The sequence below is a fragment of the Urocampus carinirostris genome, chromosome 5, assembly GCF_059441175.1.
Source record: "Urocampus carinirostris isolate Australia breed hairy pipefish chromosome 5, RoL_Ucar_1.0, whole genome shotgun sequence".
Taxonomy (NCBI): domain Eukaryota; kingdom Metazoa; phylum Chordata; class Actinopteri; order Syngnathiformes; family Syngnathidae; genus Urocampus; species Urocampus carinirostris.
Genome location: NC_142353.1, coordinates 24,651,274 through 24,678,043, shown reverse-complemented (window position 1 = coordinate 24,678,043; position 26,770 = coordinate 24,651,274). Strand labels below are relative to the sequence as shown.

The 26,770-nt window shown below is 40.9% G+C and overlaps 1 protein-coding gene across 4 annotated transcripts in view; it reads right to left on the bottom strand.

Moving 5' to 3' along the window:
• Positions 1-26,770, bottom strand: part of gpat2 (glycerol-3-phosphate acyltransferase 2, mitochondrial) — a 132,540-nt gene that overhangs the window by 54,376 nt on the left and 51,394 nt on the right. For 2 of the 4 annotated variants that reach the window (XM_088335113.1, XM_088335111.1), the window contains exons 3-4: positions 1,383-1,460; positions 1,194-1,273 (exon numbers count right to left, since the gene is read on the bottom strand). The exons of 1 other annotated variant lie outside the window; for it this stretch is intronic. In XM_088335113.1, the coding sequence (XP_088191239.1) occupies positions 1,194-1,273; positions 1,383-1,460 (158 nt within the window). Of the gene's footprint in view, positions 1-1,193; positions 1,274-1,382; positions 1,461-8,690; positions 8,740-26,770 lie in introns of all 4 variants that reach the window. One more of the 4 variants, XM_088335112.1, reaches the window with a different exon arrangement.

The following is a 26,770-nucleotide window of genomic DNA, read 5'->3' as shown; positions in this document are numbered from 1 at the left end:
CTGAAAACACCGAAATGTTAGTTGTTGGTCCATCCAAATGCCGTGAATTGTTTTCAAAAACTACTCTGAACATAAACAAATGTAATATCGCCCAGAGTGACTCAGTCAAAAATTTAGGTGACATATTTGACCCCGATCTGTCCCTTCAAACACACGTGAAGAATATTACGAAAACAGCTTTTGTCCATCTTCGCAACATTGCTAAAATGTGTCCTAAGCTGTCTCAGTCAGATGCGGGGATTATAATTCACGCATTTGTTACTTCCCGTCTCAAAAACTGTAATGCACTACTCTCCGGTCTCCCGAAGTCCAAAAACAAGAGCATTCAGCTGGTACAAAATGCTGCAGCGAGGCTTTTAACTAAGACAAGAAAGTTTGATCACATTACCCCGATTTTAGCTAACCTGCATTGATTTTAAGGTTCTGTTGGTATTATACAAAATCATGCATGGACTTGCTCCCTCATATCTTTCAGATTTAATTTCCCCCTATGTTCCGGTCCGGAGCCTTCGCTCTGAAAACGCCGGTCTACTTGTGATCCCAGGAGCCAAGAAGAGATCCGCAGGTTCGAGAGAGTTCTCCATCCGGGCCCCGGTGCTGTGGAATGCTCTTCGATTTTCAACCTCAGTGGAAATGTTTAAATCCAAGCTTAAAACCCACTTCTACTCTATAGCATATGAATAACCTATATTTTATGTTGATAATATGTGTATTATTTGCCCTTATATAGGTTTTAGATGAGGGGATGGTGTCATAATAGTCTGTAGTATGCAATAGTCTTTGATCTGTGCAGCCCTTTGAGACTCTTTGTGACTAAGGGCTATAAAAATAAACATGACTTGACTTGACTTGAATAATGGATCATATTGTGTCTGTAATTGATTGATTGATCAATATATTTTTGTACAATGTGGGTGAAAATGTGTGGCGTGTATTGTGTCTAAACGCATATTTGGTTTGAGAGGTCTTCTAATTTAGCATGTTCTTCTTTTGTAAAATTAGATACCTGAGCGTGGATATAAGCCTTGAAAAAGTCCCATAGTATACCACTACTAATATTAAAGCTGTCATTAATTTCAAAGAAGAGCTGTACTTTCTCCTTGAGATAACCCTTAAACTGAGTCCGTACTATATTTTTATAGTGTTTTTTTTTCCATTAGTCCAAGAAGTATTTGGTAGAACATATACATTACCGAGTCTGAGTCTCATTGACACAAAGAATATTTTGAAAGTCAAGAAGGGGGGTTTCTCCAAACTTCCTACGATGACGTGTCTAAAAAAATACAAAAACATTTGCTTTTGTGATAATATTCATCCAAAATGTTACAATAATATCAGAGAGTAAAACACAAGTACATTTACTGTTTTCTGTTGTTCCTTACCAGACTGTCTGGATTGCACTGTTGGCAGCACTGACCGATACTTGGTCGGAACTTGCCCAGCAAAGGCAAATGAGTCATCTTCAATGACCATAAAAAAGATGGGAAAGGAAAATAACAATAAATTCATGGATTCTAACCTCCAAAATGTTGCTATAAAATGATGCGTGATGTGTAGGGCTGAGGAAGAAATAGATGTCCAATACGACGAAGGGTGCACTCTCACTAGGTCTAGTTTACAGCACCCCAGCACGCTAGCTACTGCAGTGCGAATTCTACCGGTAGTGTAAGTGCAACCGATCCACAACCAGTTTTGCACGATTGGAAGAGATCGGCAGAATGATATTGTTGGCCGTAGAAGGGCAAAACAGCGGCGGTAGTTGTCGTGCAAACGGTAACAAGAAAATTACGTACCTAAGTATGACGTAAATAATTACCATACCTGGCCAAAAAACATGTTTTTGCTACCGTGTTGGCGGGTTTGCTCACAATAGCATTGTTGAGCTGACATGACAAAAGGTCACACGTGTCAAAACATTTACATCTTCTTGCATAAAACAATGTAATCATTTTTATTTTGGAGGCCCCGCCAAAGTTTGGTTAGTTTCTAACCAAAGATCTGCTTCATAAAATGTTGAAAAATATTTAGTGCACCCAAATACAAATACTGGTATGTCTGGAGCTCTGAAAAATAGACAAAAGACAGTGAAGAAAACTAGTTCCTTTCCCCCAAATGATTGGTTCTGAGAAATGTGCCTTTATCCTCTGCACATCCCTCATTCACTTCGGTGTTGGAAAAAAACACAGACACTAGAGCAAAATAGTTCTGTTGAAATATTCTATTACAGATAAATAAGGTACAACAAAAAAAACAAGAAAAAGAATATATTCTGGACTTGTTTAGGAGAGCATTTATACCAATGAAGTGTTCACGTGATGGAGTGGGCATGGCGTTGGAAATAAGGTTGAATGGACAGGTGCTGAAAGAAGTTGAAAGCTTTAGGTACTTGGGTTGTGATGTGGCTGCAGTTGGTGGAATGGATACCGCTGTATTTCACAGAGAAAATCAAGAGGTAAGGTTTTGGGTGCTCTATGGAGAGTGATGAATTTCTTTTCAACGTAACGAGCTGCAAAAATATTGGTTGCTTAATTTTGTGGATTAATTGACTTGACTTCTAACAAAAACAGCACATCTGAAGACCGAAAATGAATTTAAAAAATAAATTGACTAACATAATAACATCGTAACTCGAGCAAGTGTCTCCATCGTGGTGCTCACTGGCACCAGGGTGCCCCCAAGGGACAGCTGTGGTGACTGTGGACCTGTTCTGAAATTAGCTCACCAGTGCTGGGTCATTGTGACTTTCTAGTAAAACATTTTTAGTGGTTGACTGAGTCTATTTAACCCTGCTTCCTATAATTAACCTTGTAAAAACATAGCAGAAAATACTTTTGCTAAATCTTTGTGACATTGTTACAATATTGTTGTTTTTTTAAGGTTCTGTTGTATTGAAAACTGATTGTTTACATACATATTTCTTTTTTTAATTTGCATTTCAGCTTTTCAGTTATAAATCTAAATAGATATTTATGTTGTTTTCCGTGCAGTGTTCTTTTTCTACCTTTCAAATGAACAAAAAGAAAAAAATAACAGATCAGAAAGATTTTTTTCCCCAACATGAGACATAAACACACAAAGGTTTTCTTGATGGAAAGGGGGAAATAGTCTACTCTGTGATGACTACCATTAAGATTGATTCTTTTTTTAGACCTCTAAAGGTTTTTTTAATAAGCTACTCTGCTGCTATTTTAGATTTGTAGTGTATTTTATGTTTCAACAGTAGCACAGTGCTTTTTGCAGGTAAAAAACAAATCCACAATTCCCGCTATGTGGCATTATTTGGGGAGAAAACCAATGTGAGATTCTTGATTTATTATACCTTTAAGCACTAAGACCAAACAGAGGTCACTACTTGGGTTGAACCAGCACAACCAATATTGATTCAGTCTCAACTAATTTGTCACTTAAAAGAACAAGATGACGTCAGGTAAAGGTTGCTGCTTTGCAGGGCAACATTATCCTTGCTAGAGATAGCCTACCGATATTGAACACCTTAAAACATCCGGATTCGGGATGAATGATAAGATAACAGACTATTTTATTTAAATTTGATTTAATAAAATACGTATATAATTATTTTTAGGTGCATCTTTTTTACACATTTTCTGTAAACATGTCTTTAAAAAGTAGTGTTGGGGAGACTAAAGCTGTACTTTATTTTGTCAAGAATAACTATGATGATAAGATTTTTCTAAAAGCATCATAACTGTTGGGATTTTGAATACCACCCTTTTCTGAGTACACCTGCATCTGTTTCTAAAACTCTGCATGTGGGTCCACCCAGAAAACAAGTCAAGTCAAGTCATGTATATTTGTATAGCCCTTAATCACAAGAAGTCTCAAAGGGCTGTACAGACAATAAACAAACAGCAACAACATGAAATATCGGTAGTAATAGCATTTTCCATCTAGCTCACAATACTCCTAAGATTATTTCATCAGTTGAAACGTTATTGTTGCTGCTAAACAGAAAACAACATGATCACCTGACCACTAAATGGCACAGCCGAAAACTTTCCCATCCCTGTAGTTGTTTAGAACTTGAGATTTTCATACTTAAGACCTGGTCTAAAAATGTATTATAAGGCCTTAAGAATTAAATAATAGCACCTAACGCATTTCATATGCATTTGAAGTGGTTAATGATATCAGAGGTTAAAAGAGAGGAACATACAAGGACCACATTATTTAACCACTGAGAAAGATTTGATCTTGATCTCCCAACTTTATTAACGTTAATACAGTTATCCTGTGTGTAACAATTAATTATCCTGCAAATTTTAGGATTGTTGCCACGTTCCATCCCGATTATATAACGACAAATTCCACTTCGATTTAACCTCTTTGTCGTAATCATCTATCAGTTAGAAGACCCTTATTACACTCAAAGGAAGATTTAATGCCTTTGTATCTTTCTCACTCGAGAGCACTCTGCCCCATTACTTATCTAATTGAAACACTAGCTTCCCCTCCCGTGGGGAGATGCTCCATTTCTCCTGGCTCAAGTTCCTACATTCATTATCAACTCGGCTGGGAGCGAAGTCACTGATAAAAGGTTCGCAGGAATCAGCGATGCTTTGCAGGTGCACGGGTTGATGGAGAGGATATGCAGCAAAACAGCAAGTAAAGGGAATAAACTACAAATTATGCACGAATGAATAAGCAAAGGCTCTAATGGGGTTACATAATCCACTTCTGAGGGAAAAACACAACGACGTAGAAATAAGGCAAAGGACTTCCCTACAGGTATTCCAGTGCGAGGGGCTGTGTAAAACTGAGAGTCGTCATTACAATTTAACCATGAGGTTAATCCTTCTAAAATGTTGGTTTCATAAATTACTGTCCTGAACAAAATGTGCCCAATTATTCCTCTCATCAAAAGCTGCATTCATTTCACTGTGTCCATTTTTGGCAGAAGAAAAAAACAAAAGACTATACGTACTTGACGCTAACAATGGCAAAAATGCATTAATAAACGAAGAAGGATAATGGTTTGAAATAATTACAATGCAGTGGCCCACTGTAACAGGGGTAAAACTATGGTCTAACCATACAGCAAATACAGTGATCCCTCCCTGTATCCCGGTTTAGATACTTCTCAAATTTTAAATCCAATTGTCTTTATTGTTATTAATGTCAACGTATTGTGCAGTGGGTTCTGCAGCAGAGAACACACAGCAAATGCTCTCACAGGGGCAGTTCAGGGAGGTCTTTATGTGTGTGTTTGTGTGTGTGTGTGTGACTGTGATAGGCTGTCAGTCAAACAGCAAGGGGGGACTGGAGGGGGGGGACAAGTCAAATAATCCACCAAATCAAACAAGTATTTTAGCAGCTCGTTACGTTGAAAAGAAATTCATCAATTACATTGGACTGTACCAAAATCCCTCGCTCTATCGCAGTTTACTTTTCGCTGTCAGGAAGGACCAGAACAGAGCAGGGGACCCCAGAGCGTTCGTTACAAGTCTTTATTTGGGGAAGCATAAGGGTTAGCGGGAAACACGATGACCGTCGAACGTCAGCAGCAACGTCGTGAAGACAACTTCGGAAGACGTAGCTAATCGTAGCGTGGGACGGAAGCAGGTCGAGTTTACCAGGACTGGAGAGAAGATCGTAGCGTGGACGGAAGCAGGTCGAATCGGAGGCAGGCAGGCAGAATCAGGTAAACAAGAAGGCACAGGTAATCGGGAGAGTCTTACGGGGTACAGAAGTAATCCTCCGACCAAGAGTTCTCCGCGTAACGCGTTTAAAAAGGGAGCATTAACCAATCAGGAAGCACATTCCAGCGCGCCACATGATTACCCCAGGTGGCTCCACTTGGGTAATGGCACCCCAGGTGGCTCCACTTGGGTAATCATGACATTCGCAGTTTCAATACTTAGCAGATTGTTATTGTGTATTGTGTTCTGCAGCCGACAGCACACAGCAAATGCTATCACAGGGGCAGGTAACCGAGGGCTCTGTGTTTGGATGTGTTAGGTGGGCGTAACTGTCTGTGTGTGCGACTGTATTTTAGCGGCTTGTTACATTGAAAATAAATTTTTTAAATTGGACTCTGAGGAAAGTCAGAAGAGCACAAACAAATTCTGATCACCACCGTGTGCTCAATGGATTGTTATCAGGTCCAGAAAAACCAACACAGGCTTGGGAGAGAAAGCAATAGCTAGCCTGCAGGTCCTGCCGACTGCTATTGCTAGGCCACGTAAATACACTACTAAGCCACCTCTGTCATGCCTGTATCTCACCAACAACGAATCCATTACCCATGAAAAGGATGACCTAGAGCTACAACTTGTGGGATACCTACATTAGTGACTCTTGTATTTTAATCACTCATTGAAACCTGATGCTAGCATGCAGCTAGCTGGTCGCTTTCTACATTGTTTTCTTACACTGAAAGGAAAAGCCTTCCAGTTTGATTATACTATTTTATAAAGACTATAAAGACCATTTATTCAACTGCTATTCTGTGTTCCGTGTTTTTATTTGTAGATCTATGGTTGTTCTTTTGTGACAGTTGAATATCCATCCATCCATTATCTGCACCGCTTATCCTCAGTAGGGTCGCGTGGGTGCTGGAGCCCATCCCAGCTATCTTTGGGCAGTGGGCAGGGGACACCCTGATCTGGTTGCCAGCCAGTCACAGAGCACACAGAAACAGACAACTCACTTGTTTATTCATACCTAGGAAGAATTCAGACCGGCCAACTAACCTGACATGCATGTTTTTAGAATGAGGAAGGAAACCGGAGAGCCCGGAGGAAACCCACGCACACAGGGAGAACTTGCAAACTCCACACAGGAAGATTCGATCTCATGACGTCAGAACTGTGCCGCACACGCGCTAACCACTGCACTGCCCACAGTTGAATATATTTTACTGATATCTAATAAATATATAAATATACATTATTACTTTGTGGGTTTTTAGTTATGGGGTTTTATTGCGGGACTTTTTTGGAGGGACCTTTTTGGAACGCAACCTCCGCGAGAAACAAGGGATTTACTGTAAAGTAATATGCTTAGTATTATAGCAATGAAGCCATAAGATACCTTGTGCGATCCATTGCATTATTTAAAAGCAGGCCAGGGTCTTCTGCATCAATCCATTGGGGATTAGGGATTGTGCTGAGTAGGAGGATCACACACCACAGGGACATTGTGATGGACTTTTATCTATGTTCTGCAAGGAAACCTGGAATGGTAACTGTTTACGCACACAACTACACAGTAGATAACATCAATAGTCAGTCTCACTGCTACAATCGCAGAAAAAAAAAATCAATAGGTGTATCAGTAGCGACGCATCATGGAATGCAGCAGCATTGATTTTTTTTCGCGCTAAAGTTTTTTTTCTTTGTCAAGCTTCACACTGTTTACAACACACTTGAATCCTTATGATTCAGTAAAAGGAAATCATTATTACATATAGCATTACTGGTGCAAAAAATATTTGGCAAATGAGCCATGGGCATTTAAAATTTTTCTGAAGAATATAAATTCATTACGGGGCACGGCAGCTGAGTGGTTAGTGCGGCGACGGCGGGACAGTTCTGAGGTCATGGGTACAACTCCAGCTACCAGCCTGCCTGTGCAAAGTTTGCATGTTCTCCCCGCGTTTACGTGGGTTTCCCCCGGGCACTCCGGTTTCCACCCACATTCCAAAAACATGCATGTCAGGTTAATTGGCCGGTCCAAATTGTCCCTAGGTGTGAATGAGCTAGCAAATGTCTGTCCCTGTGTGCCGTGCGACTGGCTGGCAACCAGTTCGGGGTGTCCCCTGTCCACTGCCCGAAGATAGCTGGGATGGGCTCCAGCACCCCCGCGACCTTATTGAGAATAAGCAGTGGAGATAATGGATGGATGGATAAATTCAAAAAGTGGTAGATGAGTGAAATAAATGATAACAGTCCTTCTCTTAATGCGTTTCTTTTCTGTTCCTGGTTTTGTCGGATCCACTCACCACTTTTCTGCCCTCCATCATACCTAACTCATATCATCGGCTCTGTTCTGAGTTTATTATTTTATCGCTACAGAAAAAAAGAGCCAAACGGACATAAAATTTGTGTGGCAGGAATTCTACCAGGTGGTAAAACTCACCTGTAATTATTTTTCTCATACAGCCAGCCCAAAAACTTGACCTTGACATGAGCCGGCCATTCTCGATTAATCACTCTGGCACTTGACTTATTAGTAAGGTAGCAAATACGATAGGCCTTTATCATATTTTTTCCCCACAAGTATCGCTGAGGTATTAAGACTGTATCAGCAGGTTAAATAAAACAAATCAACAAAAGAAATTATTATATTTTCCATCCAATACAGCCCCAGACTCAAAAAGATTGGCCACCCCTGATGTAAATCGTTATGCTTCTTCGGAAATCCAAGCCTATAAGCAACCACCAGGTAACAAATAAATATTTGCATAGTAAACACAAGGATAATGTCCAAAATCAAGCAGAAATCCATTAAGAAAGGGTAAGCTTATATGGTGCACCTGGGACTCCGCAGGGGGCAAATGAAATGCCCGTCAGAGGACGTTCTCAAGCAACAGAAAATTTACATTCAACCTGACATGTTGTTTAATTAAGCTGATGTTTGGTCCCAGAGGTGGAAATAAACTGAATTGGTAAAAGTCAAAGCAGGTCAAGTCCTAACCTTCAAGTGTCATGCATGTTGCATGAAAAACTTACTATATGAGTTTCCACGAATCAAGTACTGTGGACTTTAGTCACCGAATACCTACAAAAAAAGAAATCACATTCAGATATTCTGGTGGAAAAAAAAACATTGAATAAGTAGCACGAAAAAGTCACTTCCTATTTGCTTCAGAGATCTAGTGAATTGCCTGGACAAATCATCAAGCCAGTGTGGATGGTAATGACCAACATTCAGAAATGTAGCAACACAAACATCCCCATTAACCACAGAGAGCTAGAACCTGTCACTAAATTTAAATATCTTGGAGCTGTCATATCAGTAAATGGGTCAGGACAAAAAATCATGGCCAGGATAGCTCAAACCACAGCTGCACTTGCCTGACTTAAACCCTTCTGGAGGGACAAGATCATAGCATTGTAATAAAAAATCTTACAAGTGCTGGTTACTTCTATCTACCACTACACTTGTGAGACATTTGGCTTTCAAGGCAAAACTGGAATAGAAAATCCAGTCAGTTAAGATGCGATGCTACAGGAAACTTCTAGGCATCAGCTACTTAGCCCGTGCGACAAACGAAATGGTGCGCAACACCATCAGAGGGCACATTGGACCCTACGAAGAGCTGTTGTCAACGGTGCGCAGACTGAAACTTGAGTCGTATCTTCACGTCACAAAATCATCAGGATTGGCCAAGATAATTCTCCAGGGCACAAATCAAGAGGGCAGGAGGTTAGGAAGACCAAAAAAGACAGAAAATAATATAATAGGTCCATGTTTTAAGCACTAAATTTGATATTTTGAAGTGATTTTACAATTTTTGTAGTATTACTGTCGTATAGTATTTTTGTAGTATTTTAGTATTATAGTATTTCTGTAGTATTGTATTGTAGTATTTCTGTAGTATTATATTGTAGTATTTCTTTGTAGAATTAAACCAAAATGAATAGGTTCCTGTTTTTAAGCATTAAATTGAATATTTTTTTGTTATTTTGTAGTATCTTTGTAGCATTTATGTAGTACACGCAGAGGGACAATTGCTGGCACACCCAATGTTTCCATTAGTAGTAGTTTATTTTTCTTTCTTTTTCCTCGCCTTATCCCTGATTAAGCAGGGGTCGGCTCCCATACACATTCGTACGACTGTGCACAGTAAATGGTGTGACGATAGATCTAACCAACCGATGTGTTGCAACACTAGTTGTTGGGGGTCTTTAGGTAATCATTGGGTTACCAAATCCCCCCATTTGGACCCTCTAATGCAGAGCACCAAGCATGGAAGCAATGGTATCAATGTTGTAAGTCTAAGGTATGACATGGTTTAGTAGTACTTTATTTACTATATATTGTTTGGATATAAATATACTCATATTATCTATACAATGCTCGTTGGCTTGGCCAGATTAAAAATCTTGATGTTCCGCATGTAACCTGTGGGCCATAGATTGCCCGCACTTCTTTTAGACCAGCCGGGTCAAACTGGAGGATTGAATCCAGGCTCTGGTAAATGAAATGAAATGATCTACATTTATATAGCGCTTTTTTAGTCAATGACTTCCGAAAGCGCTTCACAGCTGCCTTGTATTGCAGCCATGTAAGACGCTAACCTGCTTATTGGGGGTATTAGGGGTTCAGTGTCTTACCCAAATACACTTCAACATGTAACACGGACAAGCCGGATTCGAACTGGGATCCCTTAAGCCTAAGACGAGCGCTCTACCTCCTGAGCTACTGCCGCCCCCATTAGTAAATTTCTGAGTATGTCATAATAAGTCCATAGCTCATTTCTATCAAATGTTATGCCATTTTTTTTAATAAATCCAAAATAATGCTCCTTCCTACCGCTAGAGGGCTTTATAGGTGTAAGGGAGCTGATGTCCACTCTAGTTTCAGGTTAAGTCAAGTCATGTCATGTTTATTTGTATAGCCCTTAATAACAAAGAGTCTCAAAGCGCTGCACGGACAACAGATTATTTCAAACCACAGACTATTATGACAACATCCCCTGATCTAAAACCTGCATGAGGGCAAATAATACAAAGATATTGTCAAGATAAAATATAGGTTATTCATATGCGATAGTATCGAAGTGTGTTTTAAGCTTAGATTTAAACATTCCCGTTGAGGTTGCAGATTGAATCTCAGGGGGAAGAGCGTTCCACAGCACCGGGGCCCGAATGGAGAACACTCTCGAACCCACGGATCTCTTCTTGTCTCTTAGAATTTTAAAATAATATAGTGTAGTATTTTCTCGGCTTCAATTGGCCCAGCCTAGCAGTTTAATCCAATGAGGTTGCCTGTTTACTGTTAAAACTCTTGTTTTGTATTTAATTTTATTTAAAGCAGTATGACAGTTGAGGCAAGCATTTCTGTTATTCATAGCTCCCACTTGAGTTTATTTAGGTCAATGATGTTTGTAGTTAGTGGTTTCATGTGTAAAGCAGCATTTACTACTCAACTGTTAAAATACAATTGTTAACACATTCAATGCTAAACATGAAAACCATTTTTACTCTGACTTTTGTTTCTGAATAAAGATCACTTCTGTGATTATAATTTGTACTGAAGGTTACAAATGTAGGCATAATTGATAAAGCATAGCTCTGAAAAACAAAGCTAAATATTTGGCGTTGACATTTTTTTACTGATCCGGTCCAACTGAGCACATAAAGTCTGGGGTTTACCATGGCTGTTCAAGACGCACAAATAGGGTGAAGAGTCCTATTTGCAACGGCCTCAACTCTTCCACTACAAAAAAAGCATGCAGTCCCTACGAGAGTCACTTTGAGAAGTCGGTGAGGAGTGAATTTCCATGAATTGTTTATATAAAACTGACATTACTTAGGAACAGACACTTAACTTCTAATAAAAGGCTTCACAGCAGTGATAAAAGTTGAATCAATACACTGGAAGTCTTTACAACCTTGTGGCCTGTGTACTCTCTCCAAGGAATCCGCAAAGTCCACGAATGCACACCCACTTAGTATAGAGATGACAGGATTAGGGTGATGTAAGGCAGAGTGATTACACTCCATAATAAAATTCAAGGGACACTTAGACAGTTGTTAATTATATGGGGGGCAAGATTGCGTTTAAGAGTGATTGTGTGCTCCACAGCCTTGCGTGGTGAGGTCTGACCAACAGATGACAAATAGAAAGGAAAAAATGAGAGGTCCTTAAAATTATTAGTCTTCAGGGACAAAACCTTATCTTATACGGTAAAACGGAAAAAATGATCGGCGCCAGTAGGAGTTCCCAGGAGGAAAAGAAAAAACCTTTTTGTCTCACTGTTGGCGGGTTTGTGGTACAGATCAAAAACACCACATGATAGTTAAAAGGGATTGAACCAATTAAAGCAAAGACATTTTTGGTGGCATTCTAACAGTTACTGCTTTCAATAAAACCTATGGATTCTTGTTTGTTGCAGCAATTGCAGAACGGATATCTCAATTTTTTTACTATAGTTTTACCCTAATATGTTGCATACCACTGAAGAGCAGGATGACACTTTACACAGAAAAACAACAGCCACCATATGGTGAAGGTGCTGTATCTGAGTCAGATTGGGAGGCTTTTTCCTGCTTTTGGTAACCTCACAATCTAATAATAATTTGAGTGTCTTAATCTGTTTTTCCACGTAACGTAAAATATTGGTATATTCCAATAAAATATAGTGGCAATCGAAAGTACTCTCAGATTTCCTTCAACATTTTCCGATTTCAGCATTAATAATTTGGAAATCCTCTATTTTTGGAGTCAAATAATGCAAAGGGTTTTTCCATATACATTTTTCCAATGCGTCAAACTGTGATGTGGTCACCATGGTTTCACAACTATTTAAACAGTCCATTTTTGTCGTCTTTCCCGTTACTTTCTCCTATATCTGTGTTATGTTTACCTTGTTTATTTTGTATTCTTTTCTTTTTTGTAAAGCCTATTGTCACACGCTGCTTCCCGCCAATGCTGAGGTCATGCTCTACTCTGAAGAGCGGGATGACACGTTACACCAAAAAACGACAGTGACCAGTTGATAAACGTGCTCTATCTGAGTCAGAACGGGAGGCGTCTCCTGCTACTAGTAACCATGGAAACCAGTACTATCTGTTTCAAGTTTGGGAGCAAACCCCTACCCAAAAAAAGAAAAAAATTGCCTTGAGAGGGATGGGCGCCCAAAGCACACCAAGGGGAGTTGTGCCTCTACGAGCATAGCAGTTAGGATCCGTGAGTTAATAATGGTCAGATGCTCCAAGTAAGGGCAGGGATCGATCCAAATCGTTATTATTGATATTGAGTTAGTACTTGGATCGAATCAACACTATTGTTTCAGGATCAATACAGCCTTACTATTTTAACTATCCATCCATCCATTATCTGCACCGCTTATCCCCAGTAGGGTCGCGGGGGTGCTGGAGCCCATCCCAGCTATCTTCGAGCAGGGGACACCCTGAACTGGTTGCCGGCCAGTCGCAGGGCACACAGGGACAGACAATTCGCTTGCTCATTCACACCTAGGGACAATTTGGACCGGCCAATTAACCTAACATGCATGTTTTTGAAATGCCAGGAGGAAACCCACGCAAGCATGGAGAGAACATGCAAACTCCACACAGGAGGTTCGATCTCATGACCTCAGAACTGTGCCACACACACAAACCACTGTTCCGCCGTGCTGCCCTATTTTAACATTACTATAATAATGTTATTAGTAGGTAGTAAGATTATACATACGTGGCAACTTTCAAATTTGATCCAATTGAGTTTACACCTAATTTGCACTAATGACTATTTTCAAACATTATTTCTAGTTTCTAGTTTATAGTTCTTTATAGCTTGCCACTCCTTGCACAATTGCTCTCTGCACTATTGTACTTACAGCGTTATTGTTACAGTGTTAATGTTACTGTTTACCTGACTTGTTAACCTGACTGCCCATTTTGCATATCTGGTTAGCTACTCCTCTTGCACTATCGGCACTATGGTAAAATACTTATACGTAGCCATAATACAATACAACTTTTACTTATATCTGTACATTCAAGGAAACTGGGCGGGTCAGATGTATCGACATTTCGTTCTGTATACACGTGTACTAGAATGACAATAAAGTAGATCTGGATCTGGTAAAGTATTTGTTTAGACTTGTAGAAGCTGTTATATAGCAATTGTATTCTCGTTACATTGCTGTGTTTTTCGTTTTGACTCTTGACTTCTGTATAGCAATTGATTGCTTGTGAATTACTCTTGCCGTTTTCAAGGTTCTGCATCAGAATCCAGTTCCGCTACAAACTATCATAAATTCCTGACTACACGCCTCTACTTCTTTGCGACATTTTAAATACTGCAGCTTTAAATAAGGTCCAGCTTTTTTTTTTTTTTCATGGTGGCACCAAAGAAAACAGCAAGCTGCTCTTTTCCAAAATATATGTACTCCAAATATAAAACACGTTGGTGACGTCTGGATTTATGACACCCTTAGAGATAAATAAGTCCATGTTTTGCCAACTTCATATAATACATAACAGGACCAAAAGGGGAGCTTTGACAGTATTTTAGTCAATATTTACAAGGAAGAATATGCAGTTGATTTCAAGTTTTTTGTATCGGCCAATACAGAGTCTTGTCCCAATACCTTGGCAATAAATGACGAAAAATTATATCCTTTTTTTAAAAAGTTACAGTTTTTATGAATTAAAATACAGGCAAACATTTATACAGTAAGAACTGGATTATAAGGCACACCTCTGATAAACACTCTTTTGTCATATATTTTTCATACAAAAGCCACGCTGGACTATCACAGTTCATGGATATCTTAAGCAGCTTAAACTGCGATGGGTCGTCGGGGCACCAATGAGGACGCAACTCTGGATAGCTTTCTCCACTGTCAACGGATACTGGCCTGTTTTTGGGGCGTGGCAAAGTTGGCACCAGTGCATTCCTTAACACTGTTGGCCCAGTTGTTTTTTGGTTTTCCTCTCTTCCTGCTCCCTTGGACTGTGCCCTGGAGAATGATGTTGACCAGTCCTGATGATCTTGTGACGTGACCATACCACTAAAATGTCTGTCAACAGTTCTTTTAGGGTCTAATATGTTTTGTAGCGGATGCCTAGAAGTTTCCTGTAGCATCGCATCTCAATGGCCAGGATCTTCTATTCCAGTTTTGCTATGAGAGTCCATGTCTCCCAAATGTGGAGGAAGGTGGAAGTAACCAACGCTTGCATGATTCTGATTTTTGATTCAACTGCTATCTTCTAGTCCCTCCAGATGGGTTTAAGTCTGACAAATGTGACTGCGGTCTGAGCTATCCTGGCCATGATTTCTGGGTCTGACCCCTCTTCCGATATAAAAGCTCCAAGATATGTATAATTAGTGACAGATTCTAGCTCTCTGTGGTTGATGGTGATACCTTGGGGATTGTGGGTCATTACTTTTGTTTTTTTCTGTGCTGTACAACATACTCATGATATTTCAACTTTTTAATTTACAAACCAAATCCTCAATTTATACATCTGAATTGAACAGCAGTGGGAGTGATCAAAAATTCTACCAATTTATTTCCGTTTCATGTCAGGTCACCGAAATTTCTTTTAGTCCTTCAGGAACGATAACAAGCGAATGTGATTTGTTCAATACCGCAGAAACCACCAATGACAACAACATCTAAAGACACATCTGTTTTGCTATCTGGCACTATTGTCCACACTTACTCTTGCGCTATAGTCTAGAAATACAGGGCTATCATTTTAAACAATGCAGCCCTCATACGTGTTTTCTATTAGCGCAGTGATAAATATGTGCTTGTCTTTGTATTGTCATCTTGATTCGTCACATGAACTGACGATGTGACGAAAACAACTAGGAGCAGAATAGAAAAGACACAGCTAATAAATGCATCATTTTCACATGTGGGTGGCGCCAGGTATGTCCAAGTCTTAAAATGTAAGAAGTGGACAGGAATGAGTTTATTTTTATGGCTGTTAGGGCTGCAGCTTAAACTGCGATGCGGCTTGTACAAATACAAAATTGTATTTTATTCCTAAATTTGAGCATACAGCTTTAAATCAGGTGTGCTCTGTAGTCCGAAATGTACAGTACTAACCTGGAAAGACACCATAAAGGCCTTGGCAAATGTCCATCCTTAACTCCTACACTGGGATCTTATTAATCTTGACCACAACAAAAGGCAAACGTGAGGGTCATTGGTGGGAGCACATTAAAGAGCCTGTGGCTTGACAAGGGCAAAGTGCCTACAGTATGAAGACCAGAAAAACAAACGCCCAGCCACCTGCTCTCTCTGAAAGAACAAGTGGCTAAAGAAAAGAAGTGTGACTGTTTTACTAAACAGCATTATTCCTGTTGAAAGTGTCAAAACATCTTGGCCTTGATTCAAAAGAAAACACGCATACGAGTCCAGGAAAAAGTATTACTGAAAAACATAAAAATTTAATGCTAGGAAAAAGGTGAATATTCAGAAGAGATATAACACTCTACAACCGTGATGGGAAAACCTTTTGAGTCACCGGCTGCATTGGGTTAAAACAAAATAGAGATTTTATTGTTTGTATCTCCTGACACAATCTCGAATACAATACCTCAGCAATATATCATAGAAAAAGATAATGTGAGTATTTCTGAGACTAGAAAAAAAGAACACGTTTTAGCATATTACATTCGGGCAAAAATATAAAATGACAAACAAGGATTCATTTTTTAGAATAGCAGCAATGATATGCATTTATAAATAAACCCACATGTTACTTTTCTTTTTTCTTTTGTCAATAAACCATTTCATCTAATCGGTTTTGAAACGCTCATAATTCAAGCAACATGATATATTATGTCACCTTTTAAAGCACATAATTTGATAATATGCATTTAAAAACTTAAAACGCAATACAAATACCTAGATAGTTTTTTTTAATAAATGTGATAAATACTTTGATAAAAAAACAAACGCATGATGGATATGCGAAGTAAAAAAAAACCCACCTATTTAAATGTTGGGGACAAGAGGCACTCAGAGCACCAAATAAACATTAGTAGTACTTTTTAATCCTAATTTTAGACATATTTATATATTTTTAACATTTACATTTGGCGGGCCAAATGAGAAACATTGGTCGAATACACCCAATTTTAAATTGGTAATTTTTTTTCATCCAAACCGTATTTTCAGTTTAAAAACAGTTGGGTTGATACAGTAACACAATTTAAGGGCCAACTGTGTGGGCCAGTAGTAGGTTACTATATACCTTCTGAACAGGTTTAAATTAAAGTTGTGTAAACATTCTTATTAGTATCAAATGTGTATGTAGTTTAATGATACCATCCAAATTAAATCAAAGCACACTATTTCAACTCAATGTGAGTTTTGGCATCTTAGCCCACACTGTCATATTTGAGCATTTTAATAATAATAATAATAATAATAATAATGAAAATAATAACAAACTGGGTATCACATGTGCTTCAAAGTTTGGAGGTTTGATTCCAGTTACCAGACTCCCTGTGTGCGAATGTTCTGCCTGTACCTAAGTGGGTTTTCTCCGCACGCTCCGGTTTCTAAGGAATCAGCGCTGGTGAAAGGTAGTTTCTGTGTGCCGTGCAATTGGCTGGCAACCAGTCCAGAATGTCCCCTGCCCACTGCCTGAAGTTAACTGGGATGGGTTCCAGCACCCTCAAGACCTTTGCAAGGATCAACAGCTGGACAGTTAATGAATAATGTATTTTATGACTTTAGTCATGTTGTTTTTAAACAGAAAGCATTTTCATATCTCGTCCGCACTGTTTACTCACAGAAAATTGTTCCACAGTAACACACCCAAAAAAACAGGCTGTCTTTGCATCTGCAAGGACCCATTTAGCGAACAGTACACAGTGTCCATATATAGACTTCCAGATCTCATTAGCTGGCAGCAGCTTTGCGGCCCTTGTGTGTGCTATCATGTTTTATACAGAGCTGCTCTGAAAAAGCTATATTCAGATTCAGATTCAGATTCAGATTCAGATCTACTTTATTGTCATTCTAGTACACGTGTATACAGAACGAAATGTCGATGCATCTGACCCCCACAGTTTCCTTGAATGTACAGATATAAATAAAGTCGTATTGTAATTGGCTACGTATAGTATTTTACCATAGTGCCGATAGTGCAAGAAGAGTAGCTAACCAGATGTGCAAAATGGGCAGTCAGGTTAACAAGTCAGGTACACAGTAACATTAACACTGTAACAATAACGCTGTAATTACCATAGTGCAGAGAGCAATGTGCAATGAGTGGCAAGCTATAAAAACTGCCAGTAGTGCAAAAAGTCAGATTAGCAGCCGCTTAGATTTAAGTTAACTATATGTTAGATTGACCATTTAACAGTCTAATGGCCAGTGGGACTAGACTATTGCGGAGCCTGGTGGTCCTGCACCGCACACTGCAGAACCTCTTCCCAGAGGCTAGCAGTGTGAACAGTCCATGATGGGGGTGAGAGGGGTCCCCGGTAATGTTCTTAGCATGGGATAGGCAGCGCTTCTGGCCAATGTCCTGAATGGAGGGAAGTGTAGTCCCAATTATTTTCTCTGCTGTCCTCGTTACCCTCCTCACACTACCCCAGTCGGTAGCGCTGCAGCCTCCACACCACACAGAGATACAGCTGGTCAGGATACTCTCTATGGTGCCCCTGTAGAATGTGATGAGGGAGGGTGGGGGCAGGTGGGCTCTCCTCATCCTCCGCAGGAAGTACAGGCGCTGCTGTGCCCTCTTAACCAGTGATGCAGTGTTCACGGACCAGGTGAGTTTGTTTGTAATGTGCACCCCTAGGAACTTGATACTGCTGACAACCTCCACAGCCTTGTTGTTGATGCAAAGTGGGGCATGGTTGGGCTGGTTTTTCCTAAAGTCGACAATGATCTCTTTAGTTTTGTCAACATTCAGGACCAGGCTGTTGTCCCTGCACCAGCCCACCAACTGCTCCACCTCCTCTCTGTAGGCTAGGTCGTTGTCATCCCTGATGAGGCCCACCACTGTTGTGTCGTCAGCATACTTCACGATGTGGTTTGTGGCGGACCTAGGGACGCAGTCGTGTGTCATCAAGGTGAACAGCAAGGGGCTTAGGACGCAGCCTTGGGGGGAGCCCGTGCTGAGGCAGATGACATCTGAACTGTTCTGACCTATCCGCACTGATTGGGGTCTGTCACAGAGGAAGTCCAGCAGCCAGTTCCGCAGGGGGGTGTTGAAACCCAGGAGTCTCATTTTGTCTACCAGATGTTGTGGGATGATGGTGTTGAATGCTGAACTGAAGTCCAGGAACAGCATCCGCACATGGGTGTTCTTCTCCTCTAGATGTGTCAGGCTCAGGTGAAGCGCAGAGGAGATGGCATCCCTGGTGGAGCGGTTTGTCCTGTAGGCAAACTGAAAGGGGTCGAATGAGGAGGGGAGACTGGAGGTGATGTGCTCTTTAACCAGTCTCTCAAAGCACTTCATTATGATAGGAGTCAGTGCAACGGGCCGGTAATCGTTGAATGATAAGATCTGGGGTTTCTTTGGCACTGGGATGATGTTGGCAAATTTAAAGCATGATGGTACTTTGGCTTGGTCTAGCGAGGTGTTGAAAATGTCTGTTAGTACACAAGCCAGCTGATCGGCGCACTCCCTAAGTACCCGCCCCGGAATGTTGTCCGGGCCTGGAGCCTTCCTTGTGTTGACCCTTCTCAGGGTCTTCCTCACGTCAGATGAGTCCAGGTGGAGTGCTCTTTCGTCCTGATTTGGAACCGCTTTCGCTGCAGTGGTGCCGTTTTGTGCCTCGAACCTTCCAAAGAATTTGTTGAGGTCATTCAGAAAGTCCATGCTAGTGTCCTGCACTGGGGCGGTGGTTGGCTTGTATTTGGTAATGGCCTGAATGCCTTTCCACATATCCCTGGTGTTGGTTTTGTTGAGGAAACGTTCCTGGATTTTTTGACTGTACGTTCGCTTTGCTAGTCTGATAGCACGGTTCAGGTTAGCCCTCGCTGATCTCAGCGCCTCCATGTCACCAGATTTAAAGACAAGGTTCCGTACTTTTAGTTGTTTGCGTATCTCAGCAGTCATCCAGGGCTTCTGATTGGCACGGGTGCATATAGTTTTGGTATTGCTGACGTCTTCTGCGCATTTACTGATATAGGCTGACACAGAAATGGCGTACTCATCTATATTTATTTTGTTGTTGTAAGTGGCAGCCGATTTAAACATGTCCCAATCAGTGCAATCAAAGCAGTCCTGTAGTGCCTCCATTGCCCCCTCAGACCACACCCTCACCTGCTTCACTGTAGGTTTTTCTCTGGTCAGCAGGGGCTTGTATGCTGGAATTAGCATAACAGAAAGGTGATCTGATGAGCCAAGGTGGGGGCGGGGGGCTGCTTTATATGCACCTTTGATGTTTGTGTAGGCCAGGTCTAATGTGTTCCTACCTCTTGTAGCAAAATTTACATGCTGATGGAAATGCGGGAGAACTGTTTTCATATTGGCCTGGTTAAAGTCCCCCGCCGCAATAAAAATGCACTCGGTGTAAGCATGCTGCAGTTCACTCACAGTTCGGTAGAGAACGTCCATTGCCTCCTTCGTATTAGCGCTGGGGGGCACGTACACGGCAGTAATGATGGTCGCGCTAAACTCCCTCGGTAGGTAGAACGGTCTGCAGATCACCGTCAAAAGTTCAATGTCTCGTGAGCAGTGATTCGAGATTATCTTCGCATTTCTACACCAGTTGTTGTTTGTATAAATGCATAGACCGCCACCCTTGCTTTTGCCGGTGAGCTTGCCGCTTCTATCGGCGCGGAAAGCAGTTAGCCCCACAATGCTAACAGCGTCATTCGGGATAGATGAGTTTAGCCATGTCTCCGTCAGAATTAAAGCACAACAGTTCGTCAACTCGCGGTTCGTTGAGAATTCCAATTGTAAATGGTCCAGTTTGTTGTCCAGGGAGCGGACGTTGGATAGGAAAATGGATGGTAGAGGCGTTTTGAAGGGTTTAGCCTTCATCCGAGCCGTTAGCCCGGCCCGACAACCTCGTTTCCTTCCCCGGTCACAGCGCTTCCGCTTGCCACTTTTACTCGCTGCTTTGTCGGCCGCAGCGTTCTGTTGACGTAGCACTCCGAGGCTAAGTAAACACTCCCGAGTGATCGTCGAAATTTGCGCTGGATTTCTGGATGTTCGCATATCCAGCAAAAAACTGCGATCGTATATTAATCTACAGTTAGAGTTGTCTTTGTTCGCCCTCATAAACTGAGTCGAAGGTTGGGGTTTTTGACTAGAATGTGAGAAACTGTCGGGAGCAGATCCAGCCGCAGCCATTGGGGGCGCCGCCATAACAAAAGAAAAAAAAAAAAAAAAAAAAAAAAAAAAAAAAAAATCCAAAAAATATCCAATCCTAATAACATGAAAAGCACAACGAAACTCCCAAAACTCAATGAATGAATTTCTCTCTCTTTTAAAATGTATATTTTAAAGCTTTTTTGCTTTTATCGGACATGAGAGTGAATAGTGACAGAAAAACGGAAGGAGGAAGGAACTGATGATGTTGTGTGACAGCTGACACAGTTAAATGCAACAAAAATGTCACACTGGCATACACTACTGTTTGGCGTCACCCAGACAATTTTGTGTTTTCCATGAAAAAGTCACACTTTTATTTATCGAATGAGTTGTTCAATGTCAGTGTTTTGTTGCCCATTTTTATCTCTTCCTGTTGTTGGCCAGTCTCAGATTTGGATTTTATTTTGGGGCAGGCCTTGAGGGCCAGCACCTCAGAGTCACCTCTTTAATGTAGATATTGACACGAATATTTTGCAGGTACTATTTAACAAAGCTGATAGTTGAGGATCTGTACGGCATCTTTTTCTCAATCTAAAGACTTCAATGTTCATGTCCTCTTGCTTGACTGTTTAGCGGTGCTTCCCACTTCTCTCCTAACTCAGGTTAGAGCCCATTTGTGCTTTCCTGTGAAGGGAATAGTACCCAAAGATGTAGGAGATCTTCAGTTTGACAATTTCTGGCATGAAATCGCCTTTGTTTATTAGAACATCAACAGACTGTCGTGTTCCACGTTAAAATTATCTTTTTCTGGCCATTCTGAAGTTTTAATCACACCCACAAATTAGATGTTATACTCGACTGGCACAAAGGAAGGTGAGATAAATTGTTTTTTAGCTGTGCAATCATAATTGCACAATGATTTTGTAATCATTTACCAACTTATTGGCCTTAGGGTTGGTCGCCAGCCCTAAGACTGGGAGATCACAGGACTTACAAATAGGCCTGGATGATAAAACGATAATGATGATTATCATAATATAATTTTTGCCACGATAAATTATAAAAAGGGTTGATAAAAGTCGATATATTTGATCTGTAATTACACAACCCAAACACAGGAGACAAAGAAATTGACAAGACCAGCTAATCAGAGTGGAAGGGATATGACAACAACACGGTCAAAATAAGTGAAAAAGACACAAAGGATAACACCGCCATACGCGCAGAAAGTGTCAAAGACAGGAGAGGCCCTTCTTCTTCAGTTGTTTGGAGGTGTTTTGGAAACGCGAAGTCCAAAATAAAACAGAGCAGCAGCGTCTACTGCAAACTATACCGACATCGTGTGGCCACCAAAACGATACAACAGATTTAAAACAATAAGCACTTTGATATCCTATTTACTAAGCACACGGATCTTCATTAGGTCACAATTCTTATGCAATAAAACATAATTACAAGTGCCTACCCAAAGTATTGTCCCCCACAGAACATTTTGTCATTTGCCACACTTCAGGCTTTTTTACAAGATGGCGGCTGCGCATGGATACATGCTTGCGGCTAGCTCTCCAGCTAATCTTCTATTTATTGCCGTTCTCTTGTCTTTTTTGCTTTCACTTTTGGACACATGTGTGGCCAAAAACACTTACAGTAGGGACGAACTTATACGGTTGGGTGGGCGTCTAAATTTCGATTCTTCGGGCACTTTTTATACCGCCCATGATATACCGAGCGAACTTCAAAGAGACCCGGCATCCTTGTGGACAGCTATTCCTCTTAATAAACGACGCCGACGGCCCCGTAAAGAAAGGAAACGGAAGCGTGGTTGCCGTGCAGGTAGATGTGTGAAGCGTGTGAAGTCCAAGCAGCAAGATGGACGCGAGGATGTAACTAATTCCACCATTCATTCCTCGCCGGACAACCGACGCTTTAAACTCAGCGCTCACGAGCGGCCACAACGCCGGGAGCTTTTGAAGATCTCGACAAAGACTACAAAGAGTTCAGCTAAGTCAAATGATTCAGCAAAGCTGAAATTTGGTCTGTTAAATATTAGATCGCTTGCTCCAAAAGCTTTACTTGTTGATAACATTATTCGTGATTATAAACTTAACTGTATGGGTCTTTGTGAAACGTGGTTACGCCCGGATGAGCACTTAGCGCTAAATTATGCCTCTCCCCCAGACTACGAGAGTAGTCATATAGCACGCACGCTGAAAAGAGGTGGTGGTGTTGCGCTAATCTCTGAAAAATCGCTCAAATTTAATACACGTACCTCTAATAATTACAAAACGTTTGAGGCTCTTGTGATGCGGTCCCCTCAATTGTCAATTGATGTAATAACTATCTATCGTGCACCTGGGCCATACACAACTTTCTTAGACGAATTTGCTGAACTTTTGTCTGAACTAGTAACCTATGCAGACAAAATTATAATTATGGGAGACTTTAACATTCATATGAACTCCCCACACAGTTCACTTACTATTGCGTTTAGTTCTCTAATTGATGCATTTGGTTTTACTCAACTGGTTGACTTGCCAACCCATAAAAATGGGAACACGCTAGACTTGATTCTGACTCGAGGAGTTTTAACCTCAAACATTATGGTTCTACCGTGTACTACTGTTATCTCTGATCATTATTTAGTGACATTTGAGGTGCTAACTAAATGTAGACTTAATAAAGCTGAGGGATTTAGCGGACGCAATATAAGCACTGGCACAGTTTCTGAGCTCTTTGAACTCCTTCCTGGAGCAGTTGCGTCCTTTCCTAAATACAATGGCTCGATTGACTCACTCATGAATGAGTTCAATACCACCCTGACTAGTGTGCTGGATTCAATAGCGCCCATAAAACTAAAATCACGTCCTAAAAGACGCACACCTTGGTTTACTGATGAAACTAGAGCCCTTAAAAAAGAATGCAGGAAATGGGAGAGAAAATGGCGCGCTACCAAGCTTGAGGTTTTCCATCAAACCTGGTGTGACAGCTTGTTAAAGTATAAAGCGGCCCTTGCCTCTGCTAAATCGGCCTACCTTTCGAAGGTGATTGCGTCTCAAAAGAACAACCCCAAAGCCCTTTTTGACACTGTAGCATCGCTTACAAGGCAACAGGCTATCGCAGACAGTTCGACACACTCTGCTCAGGACTTAATGGTCTTCTTCACTAAGAAGATTCAATGCATACAGGAAGAAATTGCAAAAGATATTGTTAGTACCACACGTATTAAAGGACTGAAATTTACAGATGCACGACAGGGGGGCCGCCCTGGGAAAATGGCCGGTTTTAGTGAACTGTCACTTGATGATCTCAAACAAGTGGTGAATGCGGCCAAACCGACAACTTGCCAGTTCGACCCTCTCCCAGGTTCACTTATTAAAAGTCTTTTTAGCGTCCTTGGGCCTTCAGTTCTAAATATTATAAATACATCACTCTCCTCAGGTGTAGTTCCAGCAGCTTTTAAGTCTGCCGTTATTAAACCCACACTGAAACGACCCAACCTTGATCCAGAAATATTAAGTAATTACAGACCTGTGTCAAACCTACCTTTCCTCTCTAAAGTACTCGAAAGAGTAGTGGCACAGCAGCTGAATGCTTTCATATCGGAGAATAACCTTTTTGAATCCATGCAATCAGGATTCAGGGCTAACCACTCTACTGAGACAGCTCTGATCAAGGTAACAAATGATCTCCTAATGTCAATGGATTCTGGCGCTTCATCACTTTTGCTGCTGCTGGATCTTAGTGCTGCTTTTGACACAGTGTGCCACAATATCCTACTAGAACGGTTGGAAAAATGGATTGGTCTCTCAGGAGCCGTCCTCTCGTGGTTCAAATCTTACCTCTCAGATAGGACGCACTGTGTTAAATATGGTGAAACGACATCTGAGCCCTTTAATGTTACCTGCGGTGTTCCGCAGGGTTCAGTGCTCGGCCCCCTACTTTTCAACATTTACATGCTTCCTTTAGGTGATATTATTCGCAAGTACAATATCAGCTTCCACTGCTACGCAGACGACACTCAACTATATCTTCCGTTGGAGGAATCTTCCACACTAAACTGTGGAAATTTGGAGGCCTGTCTCACTGAGATAAAAGAGTGGATGTCACTCAATTTCTTGCGTCTTAACTCTGAAAAGACCGAAATGTTAGTCATTGGTCCTTCTAAATGCCGGGACTTATTCGCAAAAACTGCTGTGAACATTGACAAATGTCACATCACACAGAGTGACTCAGTTAAAAATTTAGGTGTCATATTTGACCCTGATCTATCCTTTGAGATGCATGTAAAGCAAATTACTAGAACTGCCTTCTTCCATCTTCGCAACATTGCTAAAATCCGTTCAATACTGTCTCAGTCTGATGCGGAAACAATAATTCATGCATTTGTTACCTCCCGTCTCAATTACTGCAATGCACTACTCTCCGGTCTCCCGAAGTCCAGAATCAAGTCTCTTCAGCTAGTACAAAATGCCGCAGCGAGGCTTTTAACTAGGACAAAAAAGTACGATCACATAACACCGATTATGGCTAACCTGCATTGGCTCCCAGTTAGCCAAAGATGTGACTTCAAAGTTCTCTTAGTATTGTACAAAATCATACATGGACTTGCTCCCTCTTATCTTTCAGATCTGATCTGCCACTATGTCCCGGTCCGAAGCCTACGATCTGAGAGTGCTGGTCTTCTGATGATCCCGAGAGCAAAGAAGTCTTCGGCTGGTTCGAGAGCGTTCTCCATCCGGGCACCGGTGCTGTGGAATGCTCTTCCCCCTGAGATTCGATCTGCAACCTCAGTGGAAATGTTTAAATCTAAACTTAAAACTCACTTCTACTCCATTGCATACGAATAACCTACTCCTCTTGTCGGTTGAAAATAGTTTGTGTAATATAGTGTAACAATCTGTGAAGCCCTTTGAGACTCTTCGTGATTTAGGGCTATACAAATAAAAATGACTTGACTTGACTTGAAACCTGAAGCTGCCGACACAGCTATATTTATTTCTAAGATAAGTAAAAAATAAAAAATCTAAAATATATATATTTTCTAAAAATGATCAAATTGTAAGACACAATCGTGACGTGGAATCAAATTATTTTAAAATGTTATATTCTAATTCCAATGAAAAAAATGAAATGTAAGTGATGTTCTCCCACCTCAGCCAACTGATTCCAGAAGTTCCCGGATGACTTCTGAATCCAGTGTCAAACAAAATGACTAACAATGACAAACAGAGTGCACTTTTCTCAGTTTAAATGCACCTGTTCTGTTATGGACTCAGAGGTCTGTGAAAGTAGACGCTAGAGAACAGATAGCATTATAAAGACCAAAGAACATACCAGCTGTCTTTCTAAACTTTCGGCCCAAACAGGGAGATATCAAATTAAAGAAGCAACCAAGATACCAATGATCACATTTAATGACCTGCAGTCATACACAGCTGAGGTGGGACAATCTGTGCATAGACAACCTTTCGTCATACTTTGCATAAATCTACCCTGTATGAAACATTGGCAAAAAGCAAGCCTTTTCCAAAAGAATACCACAAAAAGGCTCTTTGGCATTTGCAAGAAACCACAGATTAGATGTGGAACAAGGTGTGCTGGTCAGATGAGACCAGAATTAATCTTTTTGGGCTGAACGCAAAGTGTAATGTTTGGTATAAGAGTAACAATGCACATCACCCTGAAAACACCTTCGCCACTGTCAAACATGATGGTTGCAGGATCATGCTCTGAGGTGGCTTTTCTTCAGCAGGGACTGGGAAGATTATTGAAGTTGATGGGAAGATGGATGGAGGCAAATACAGGGCAATTCTGGCTGAAAATCTGTTGAGAAT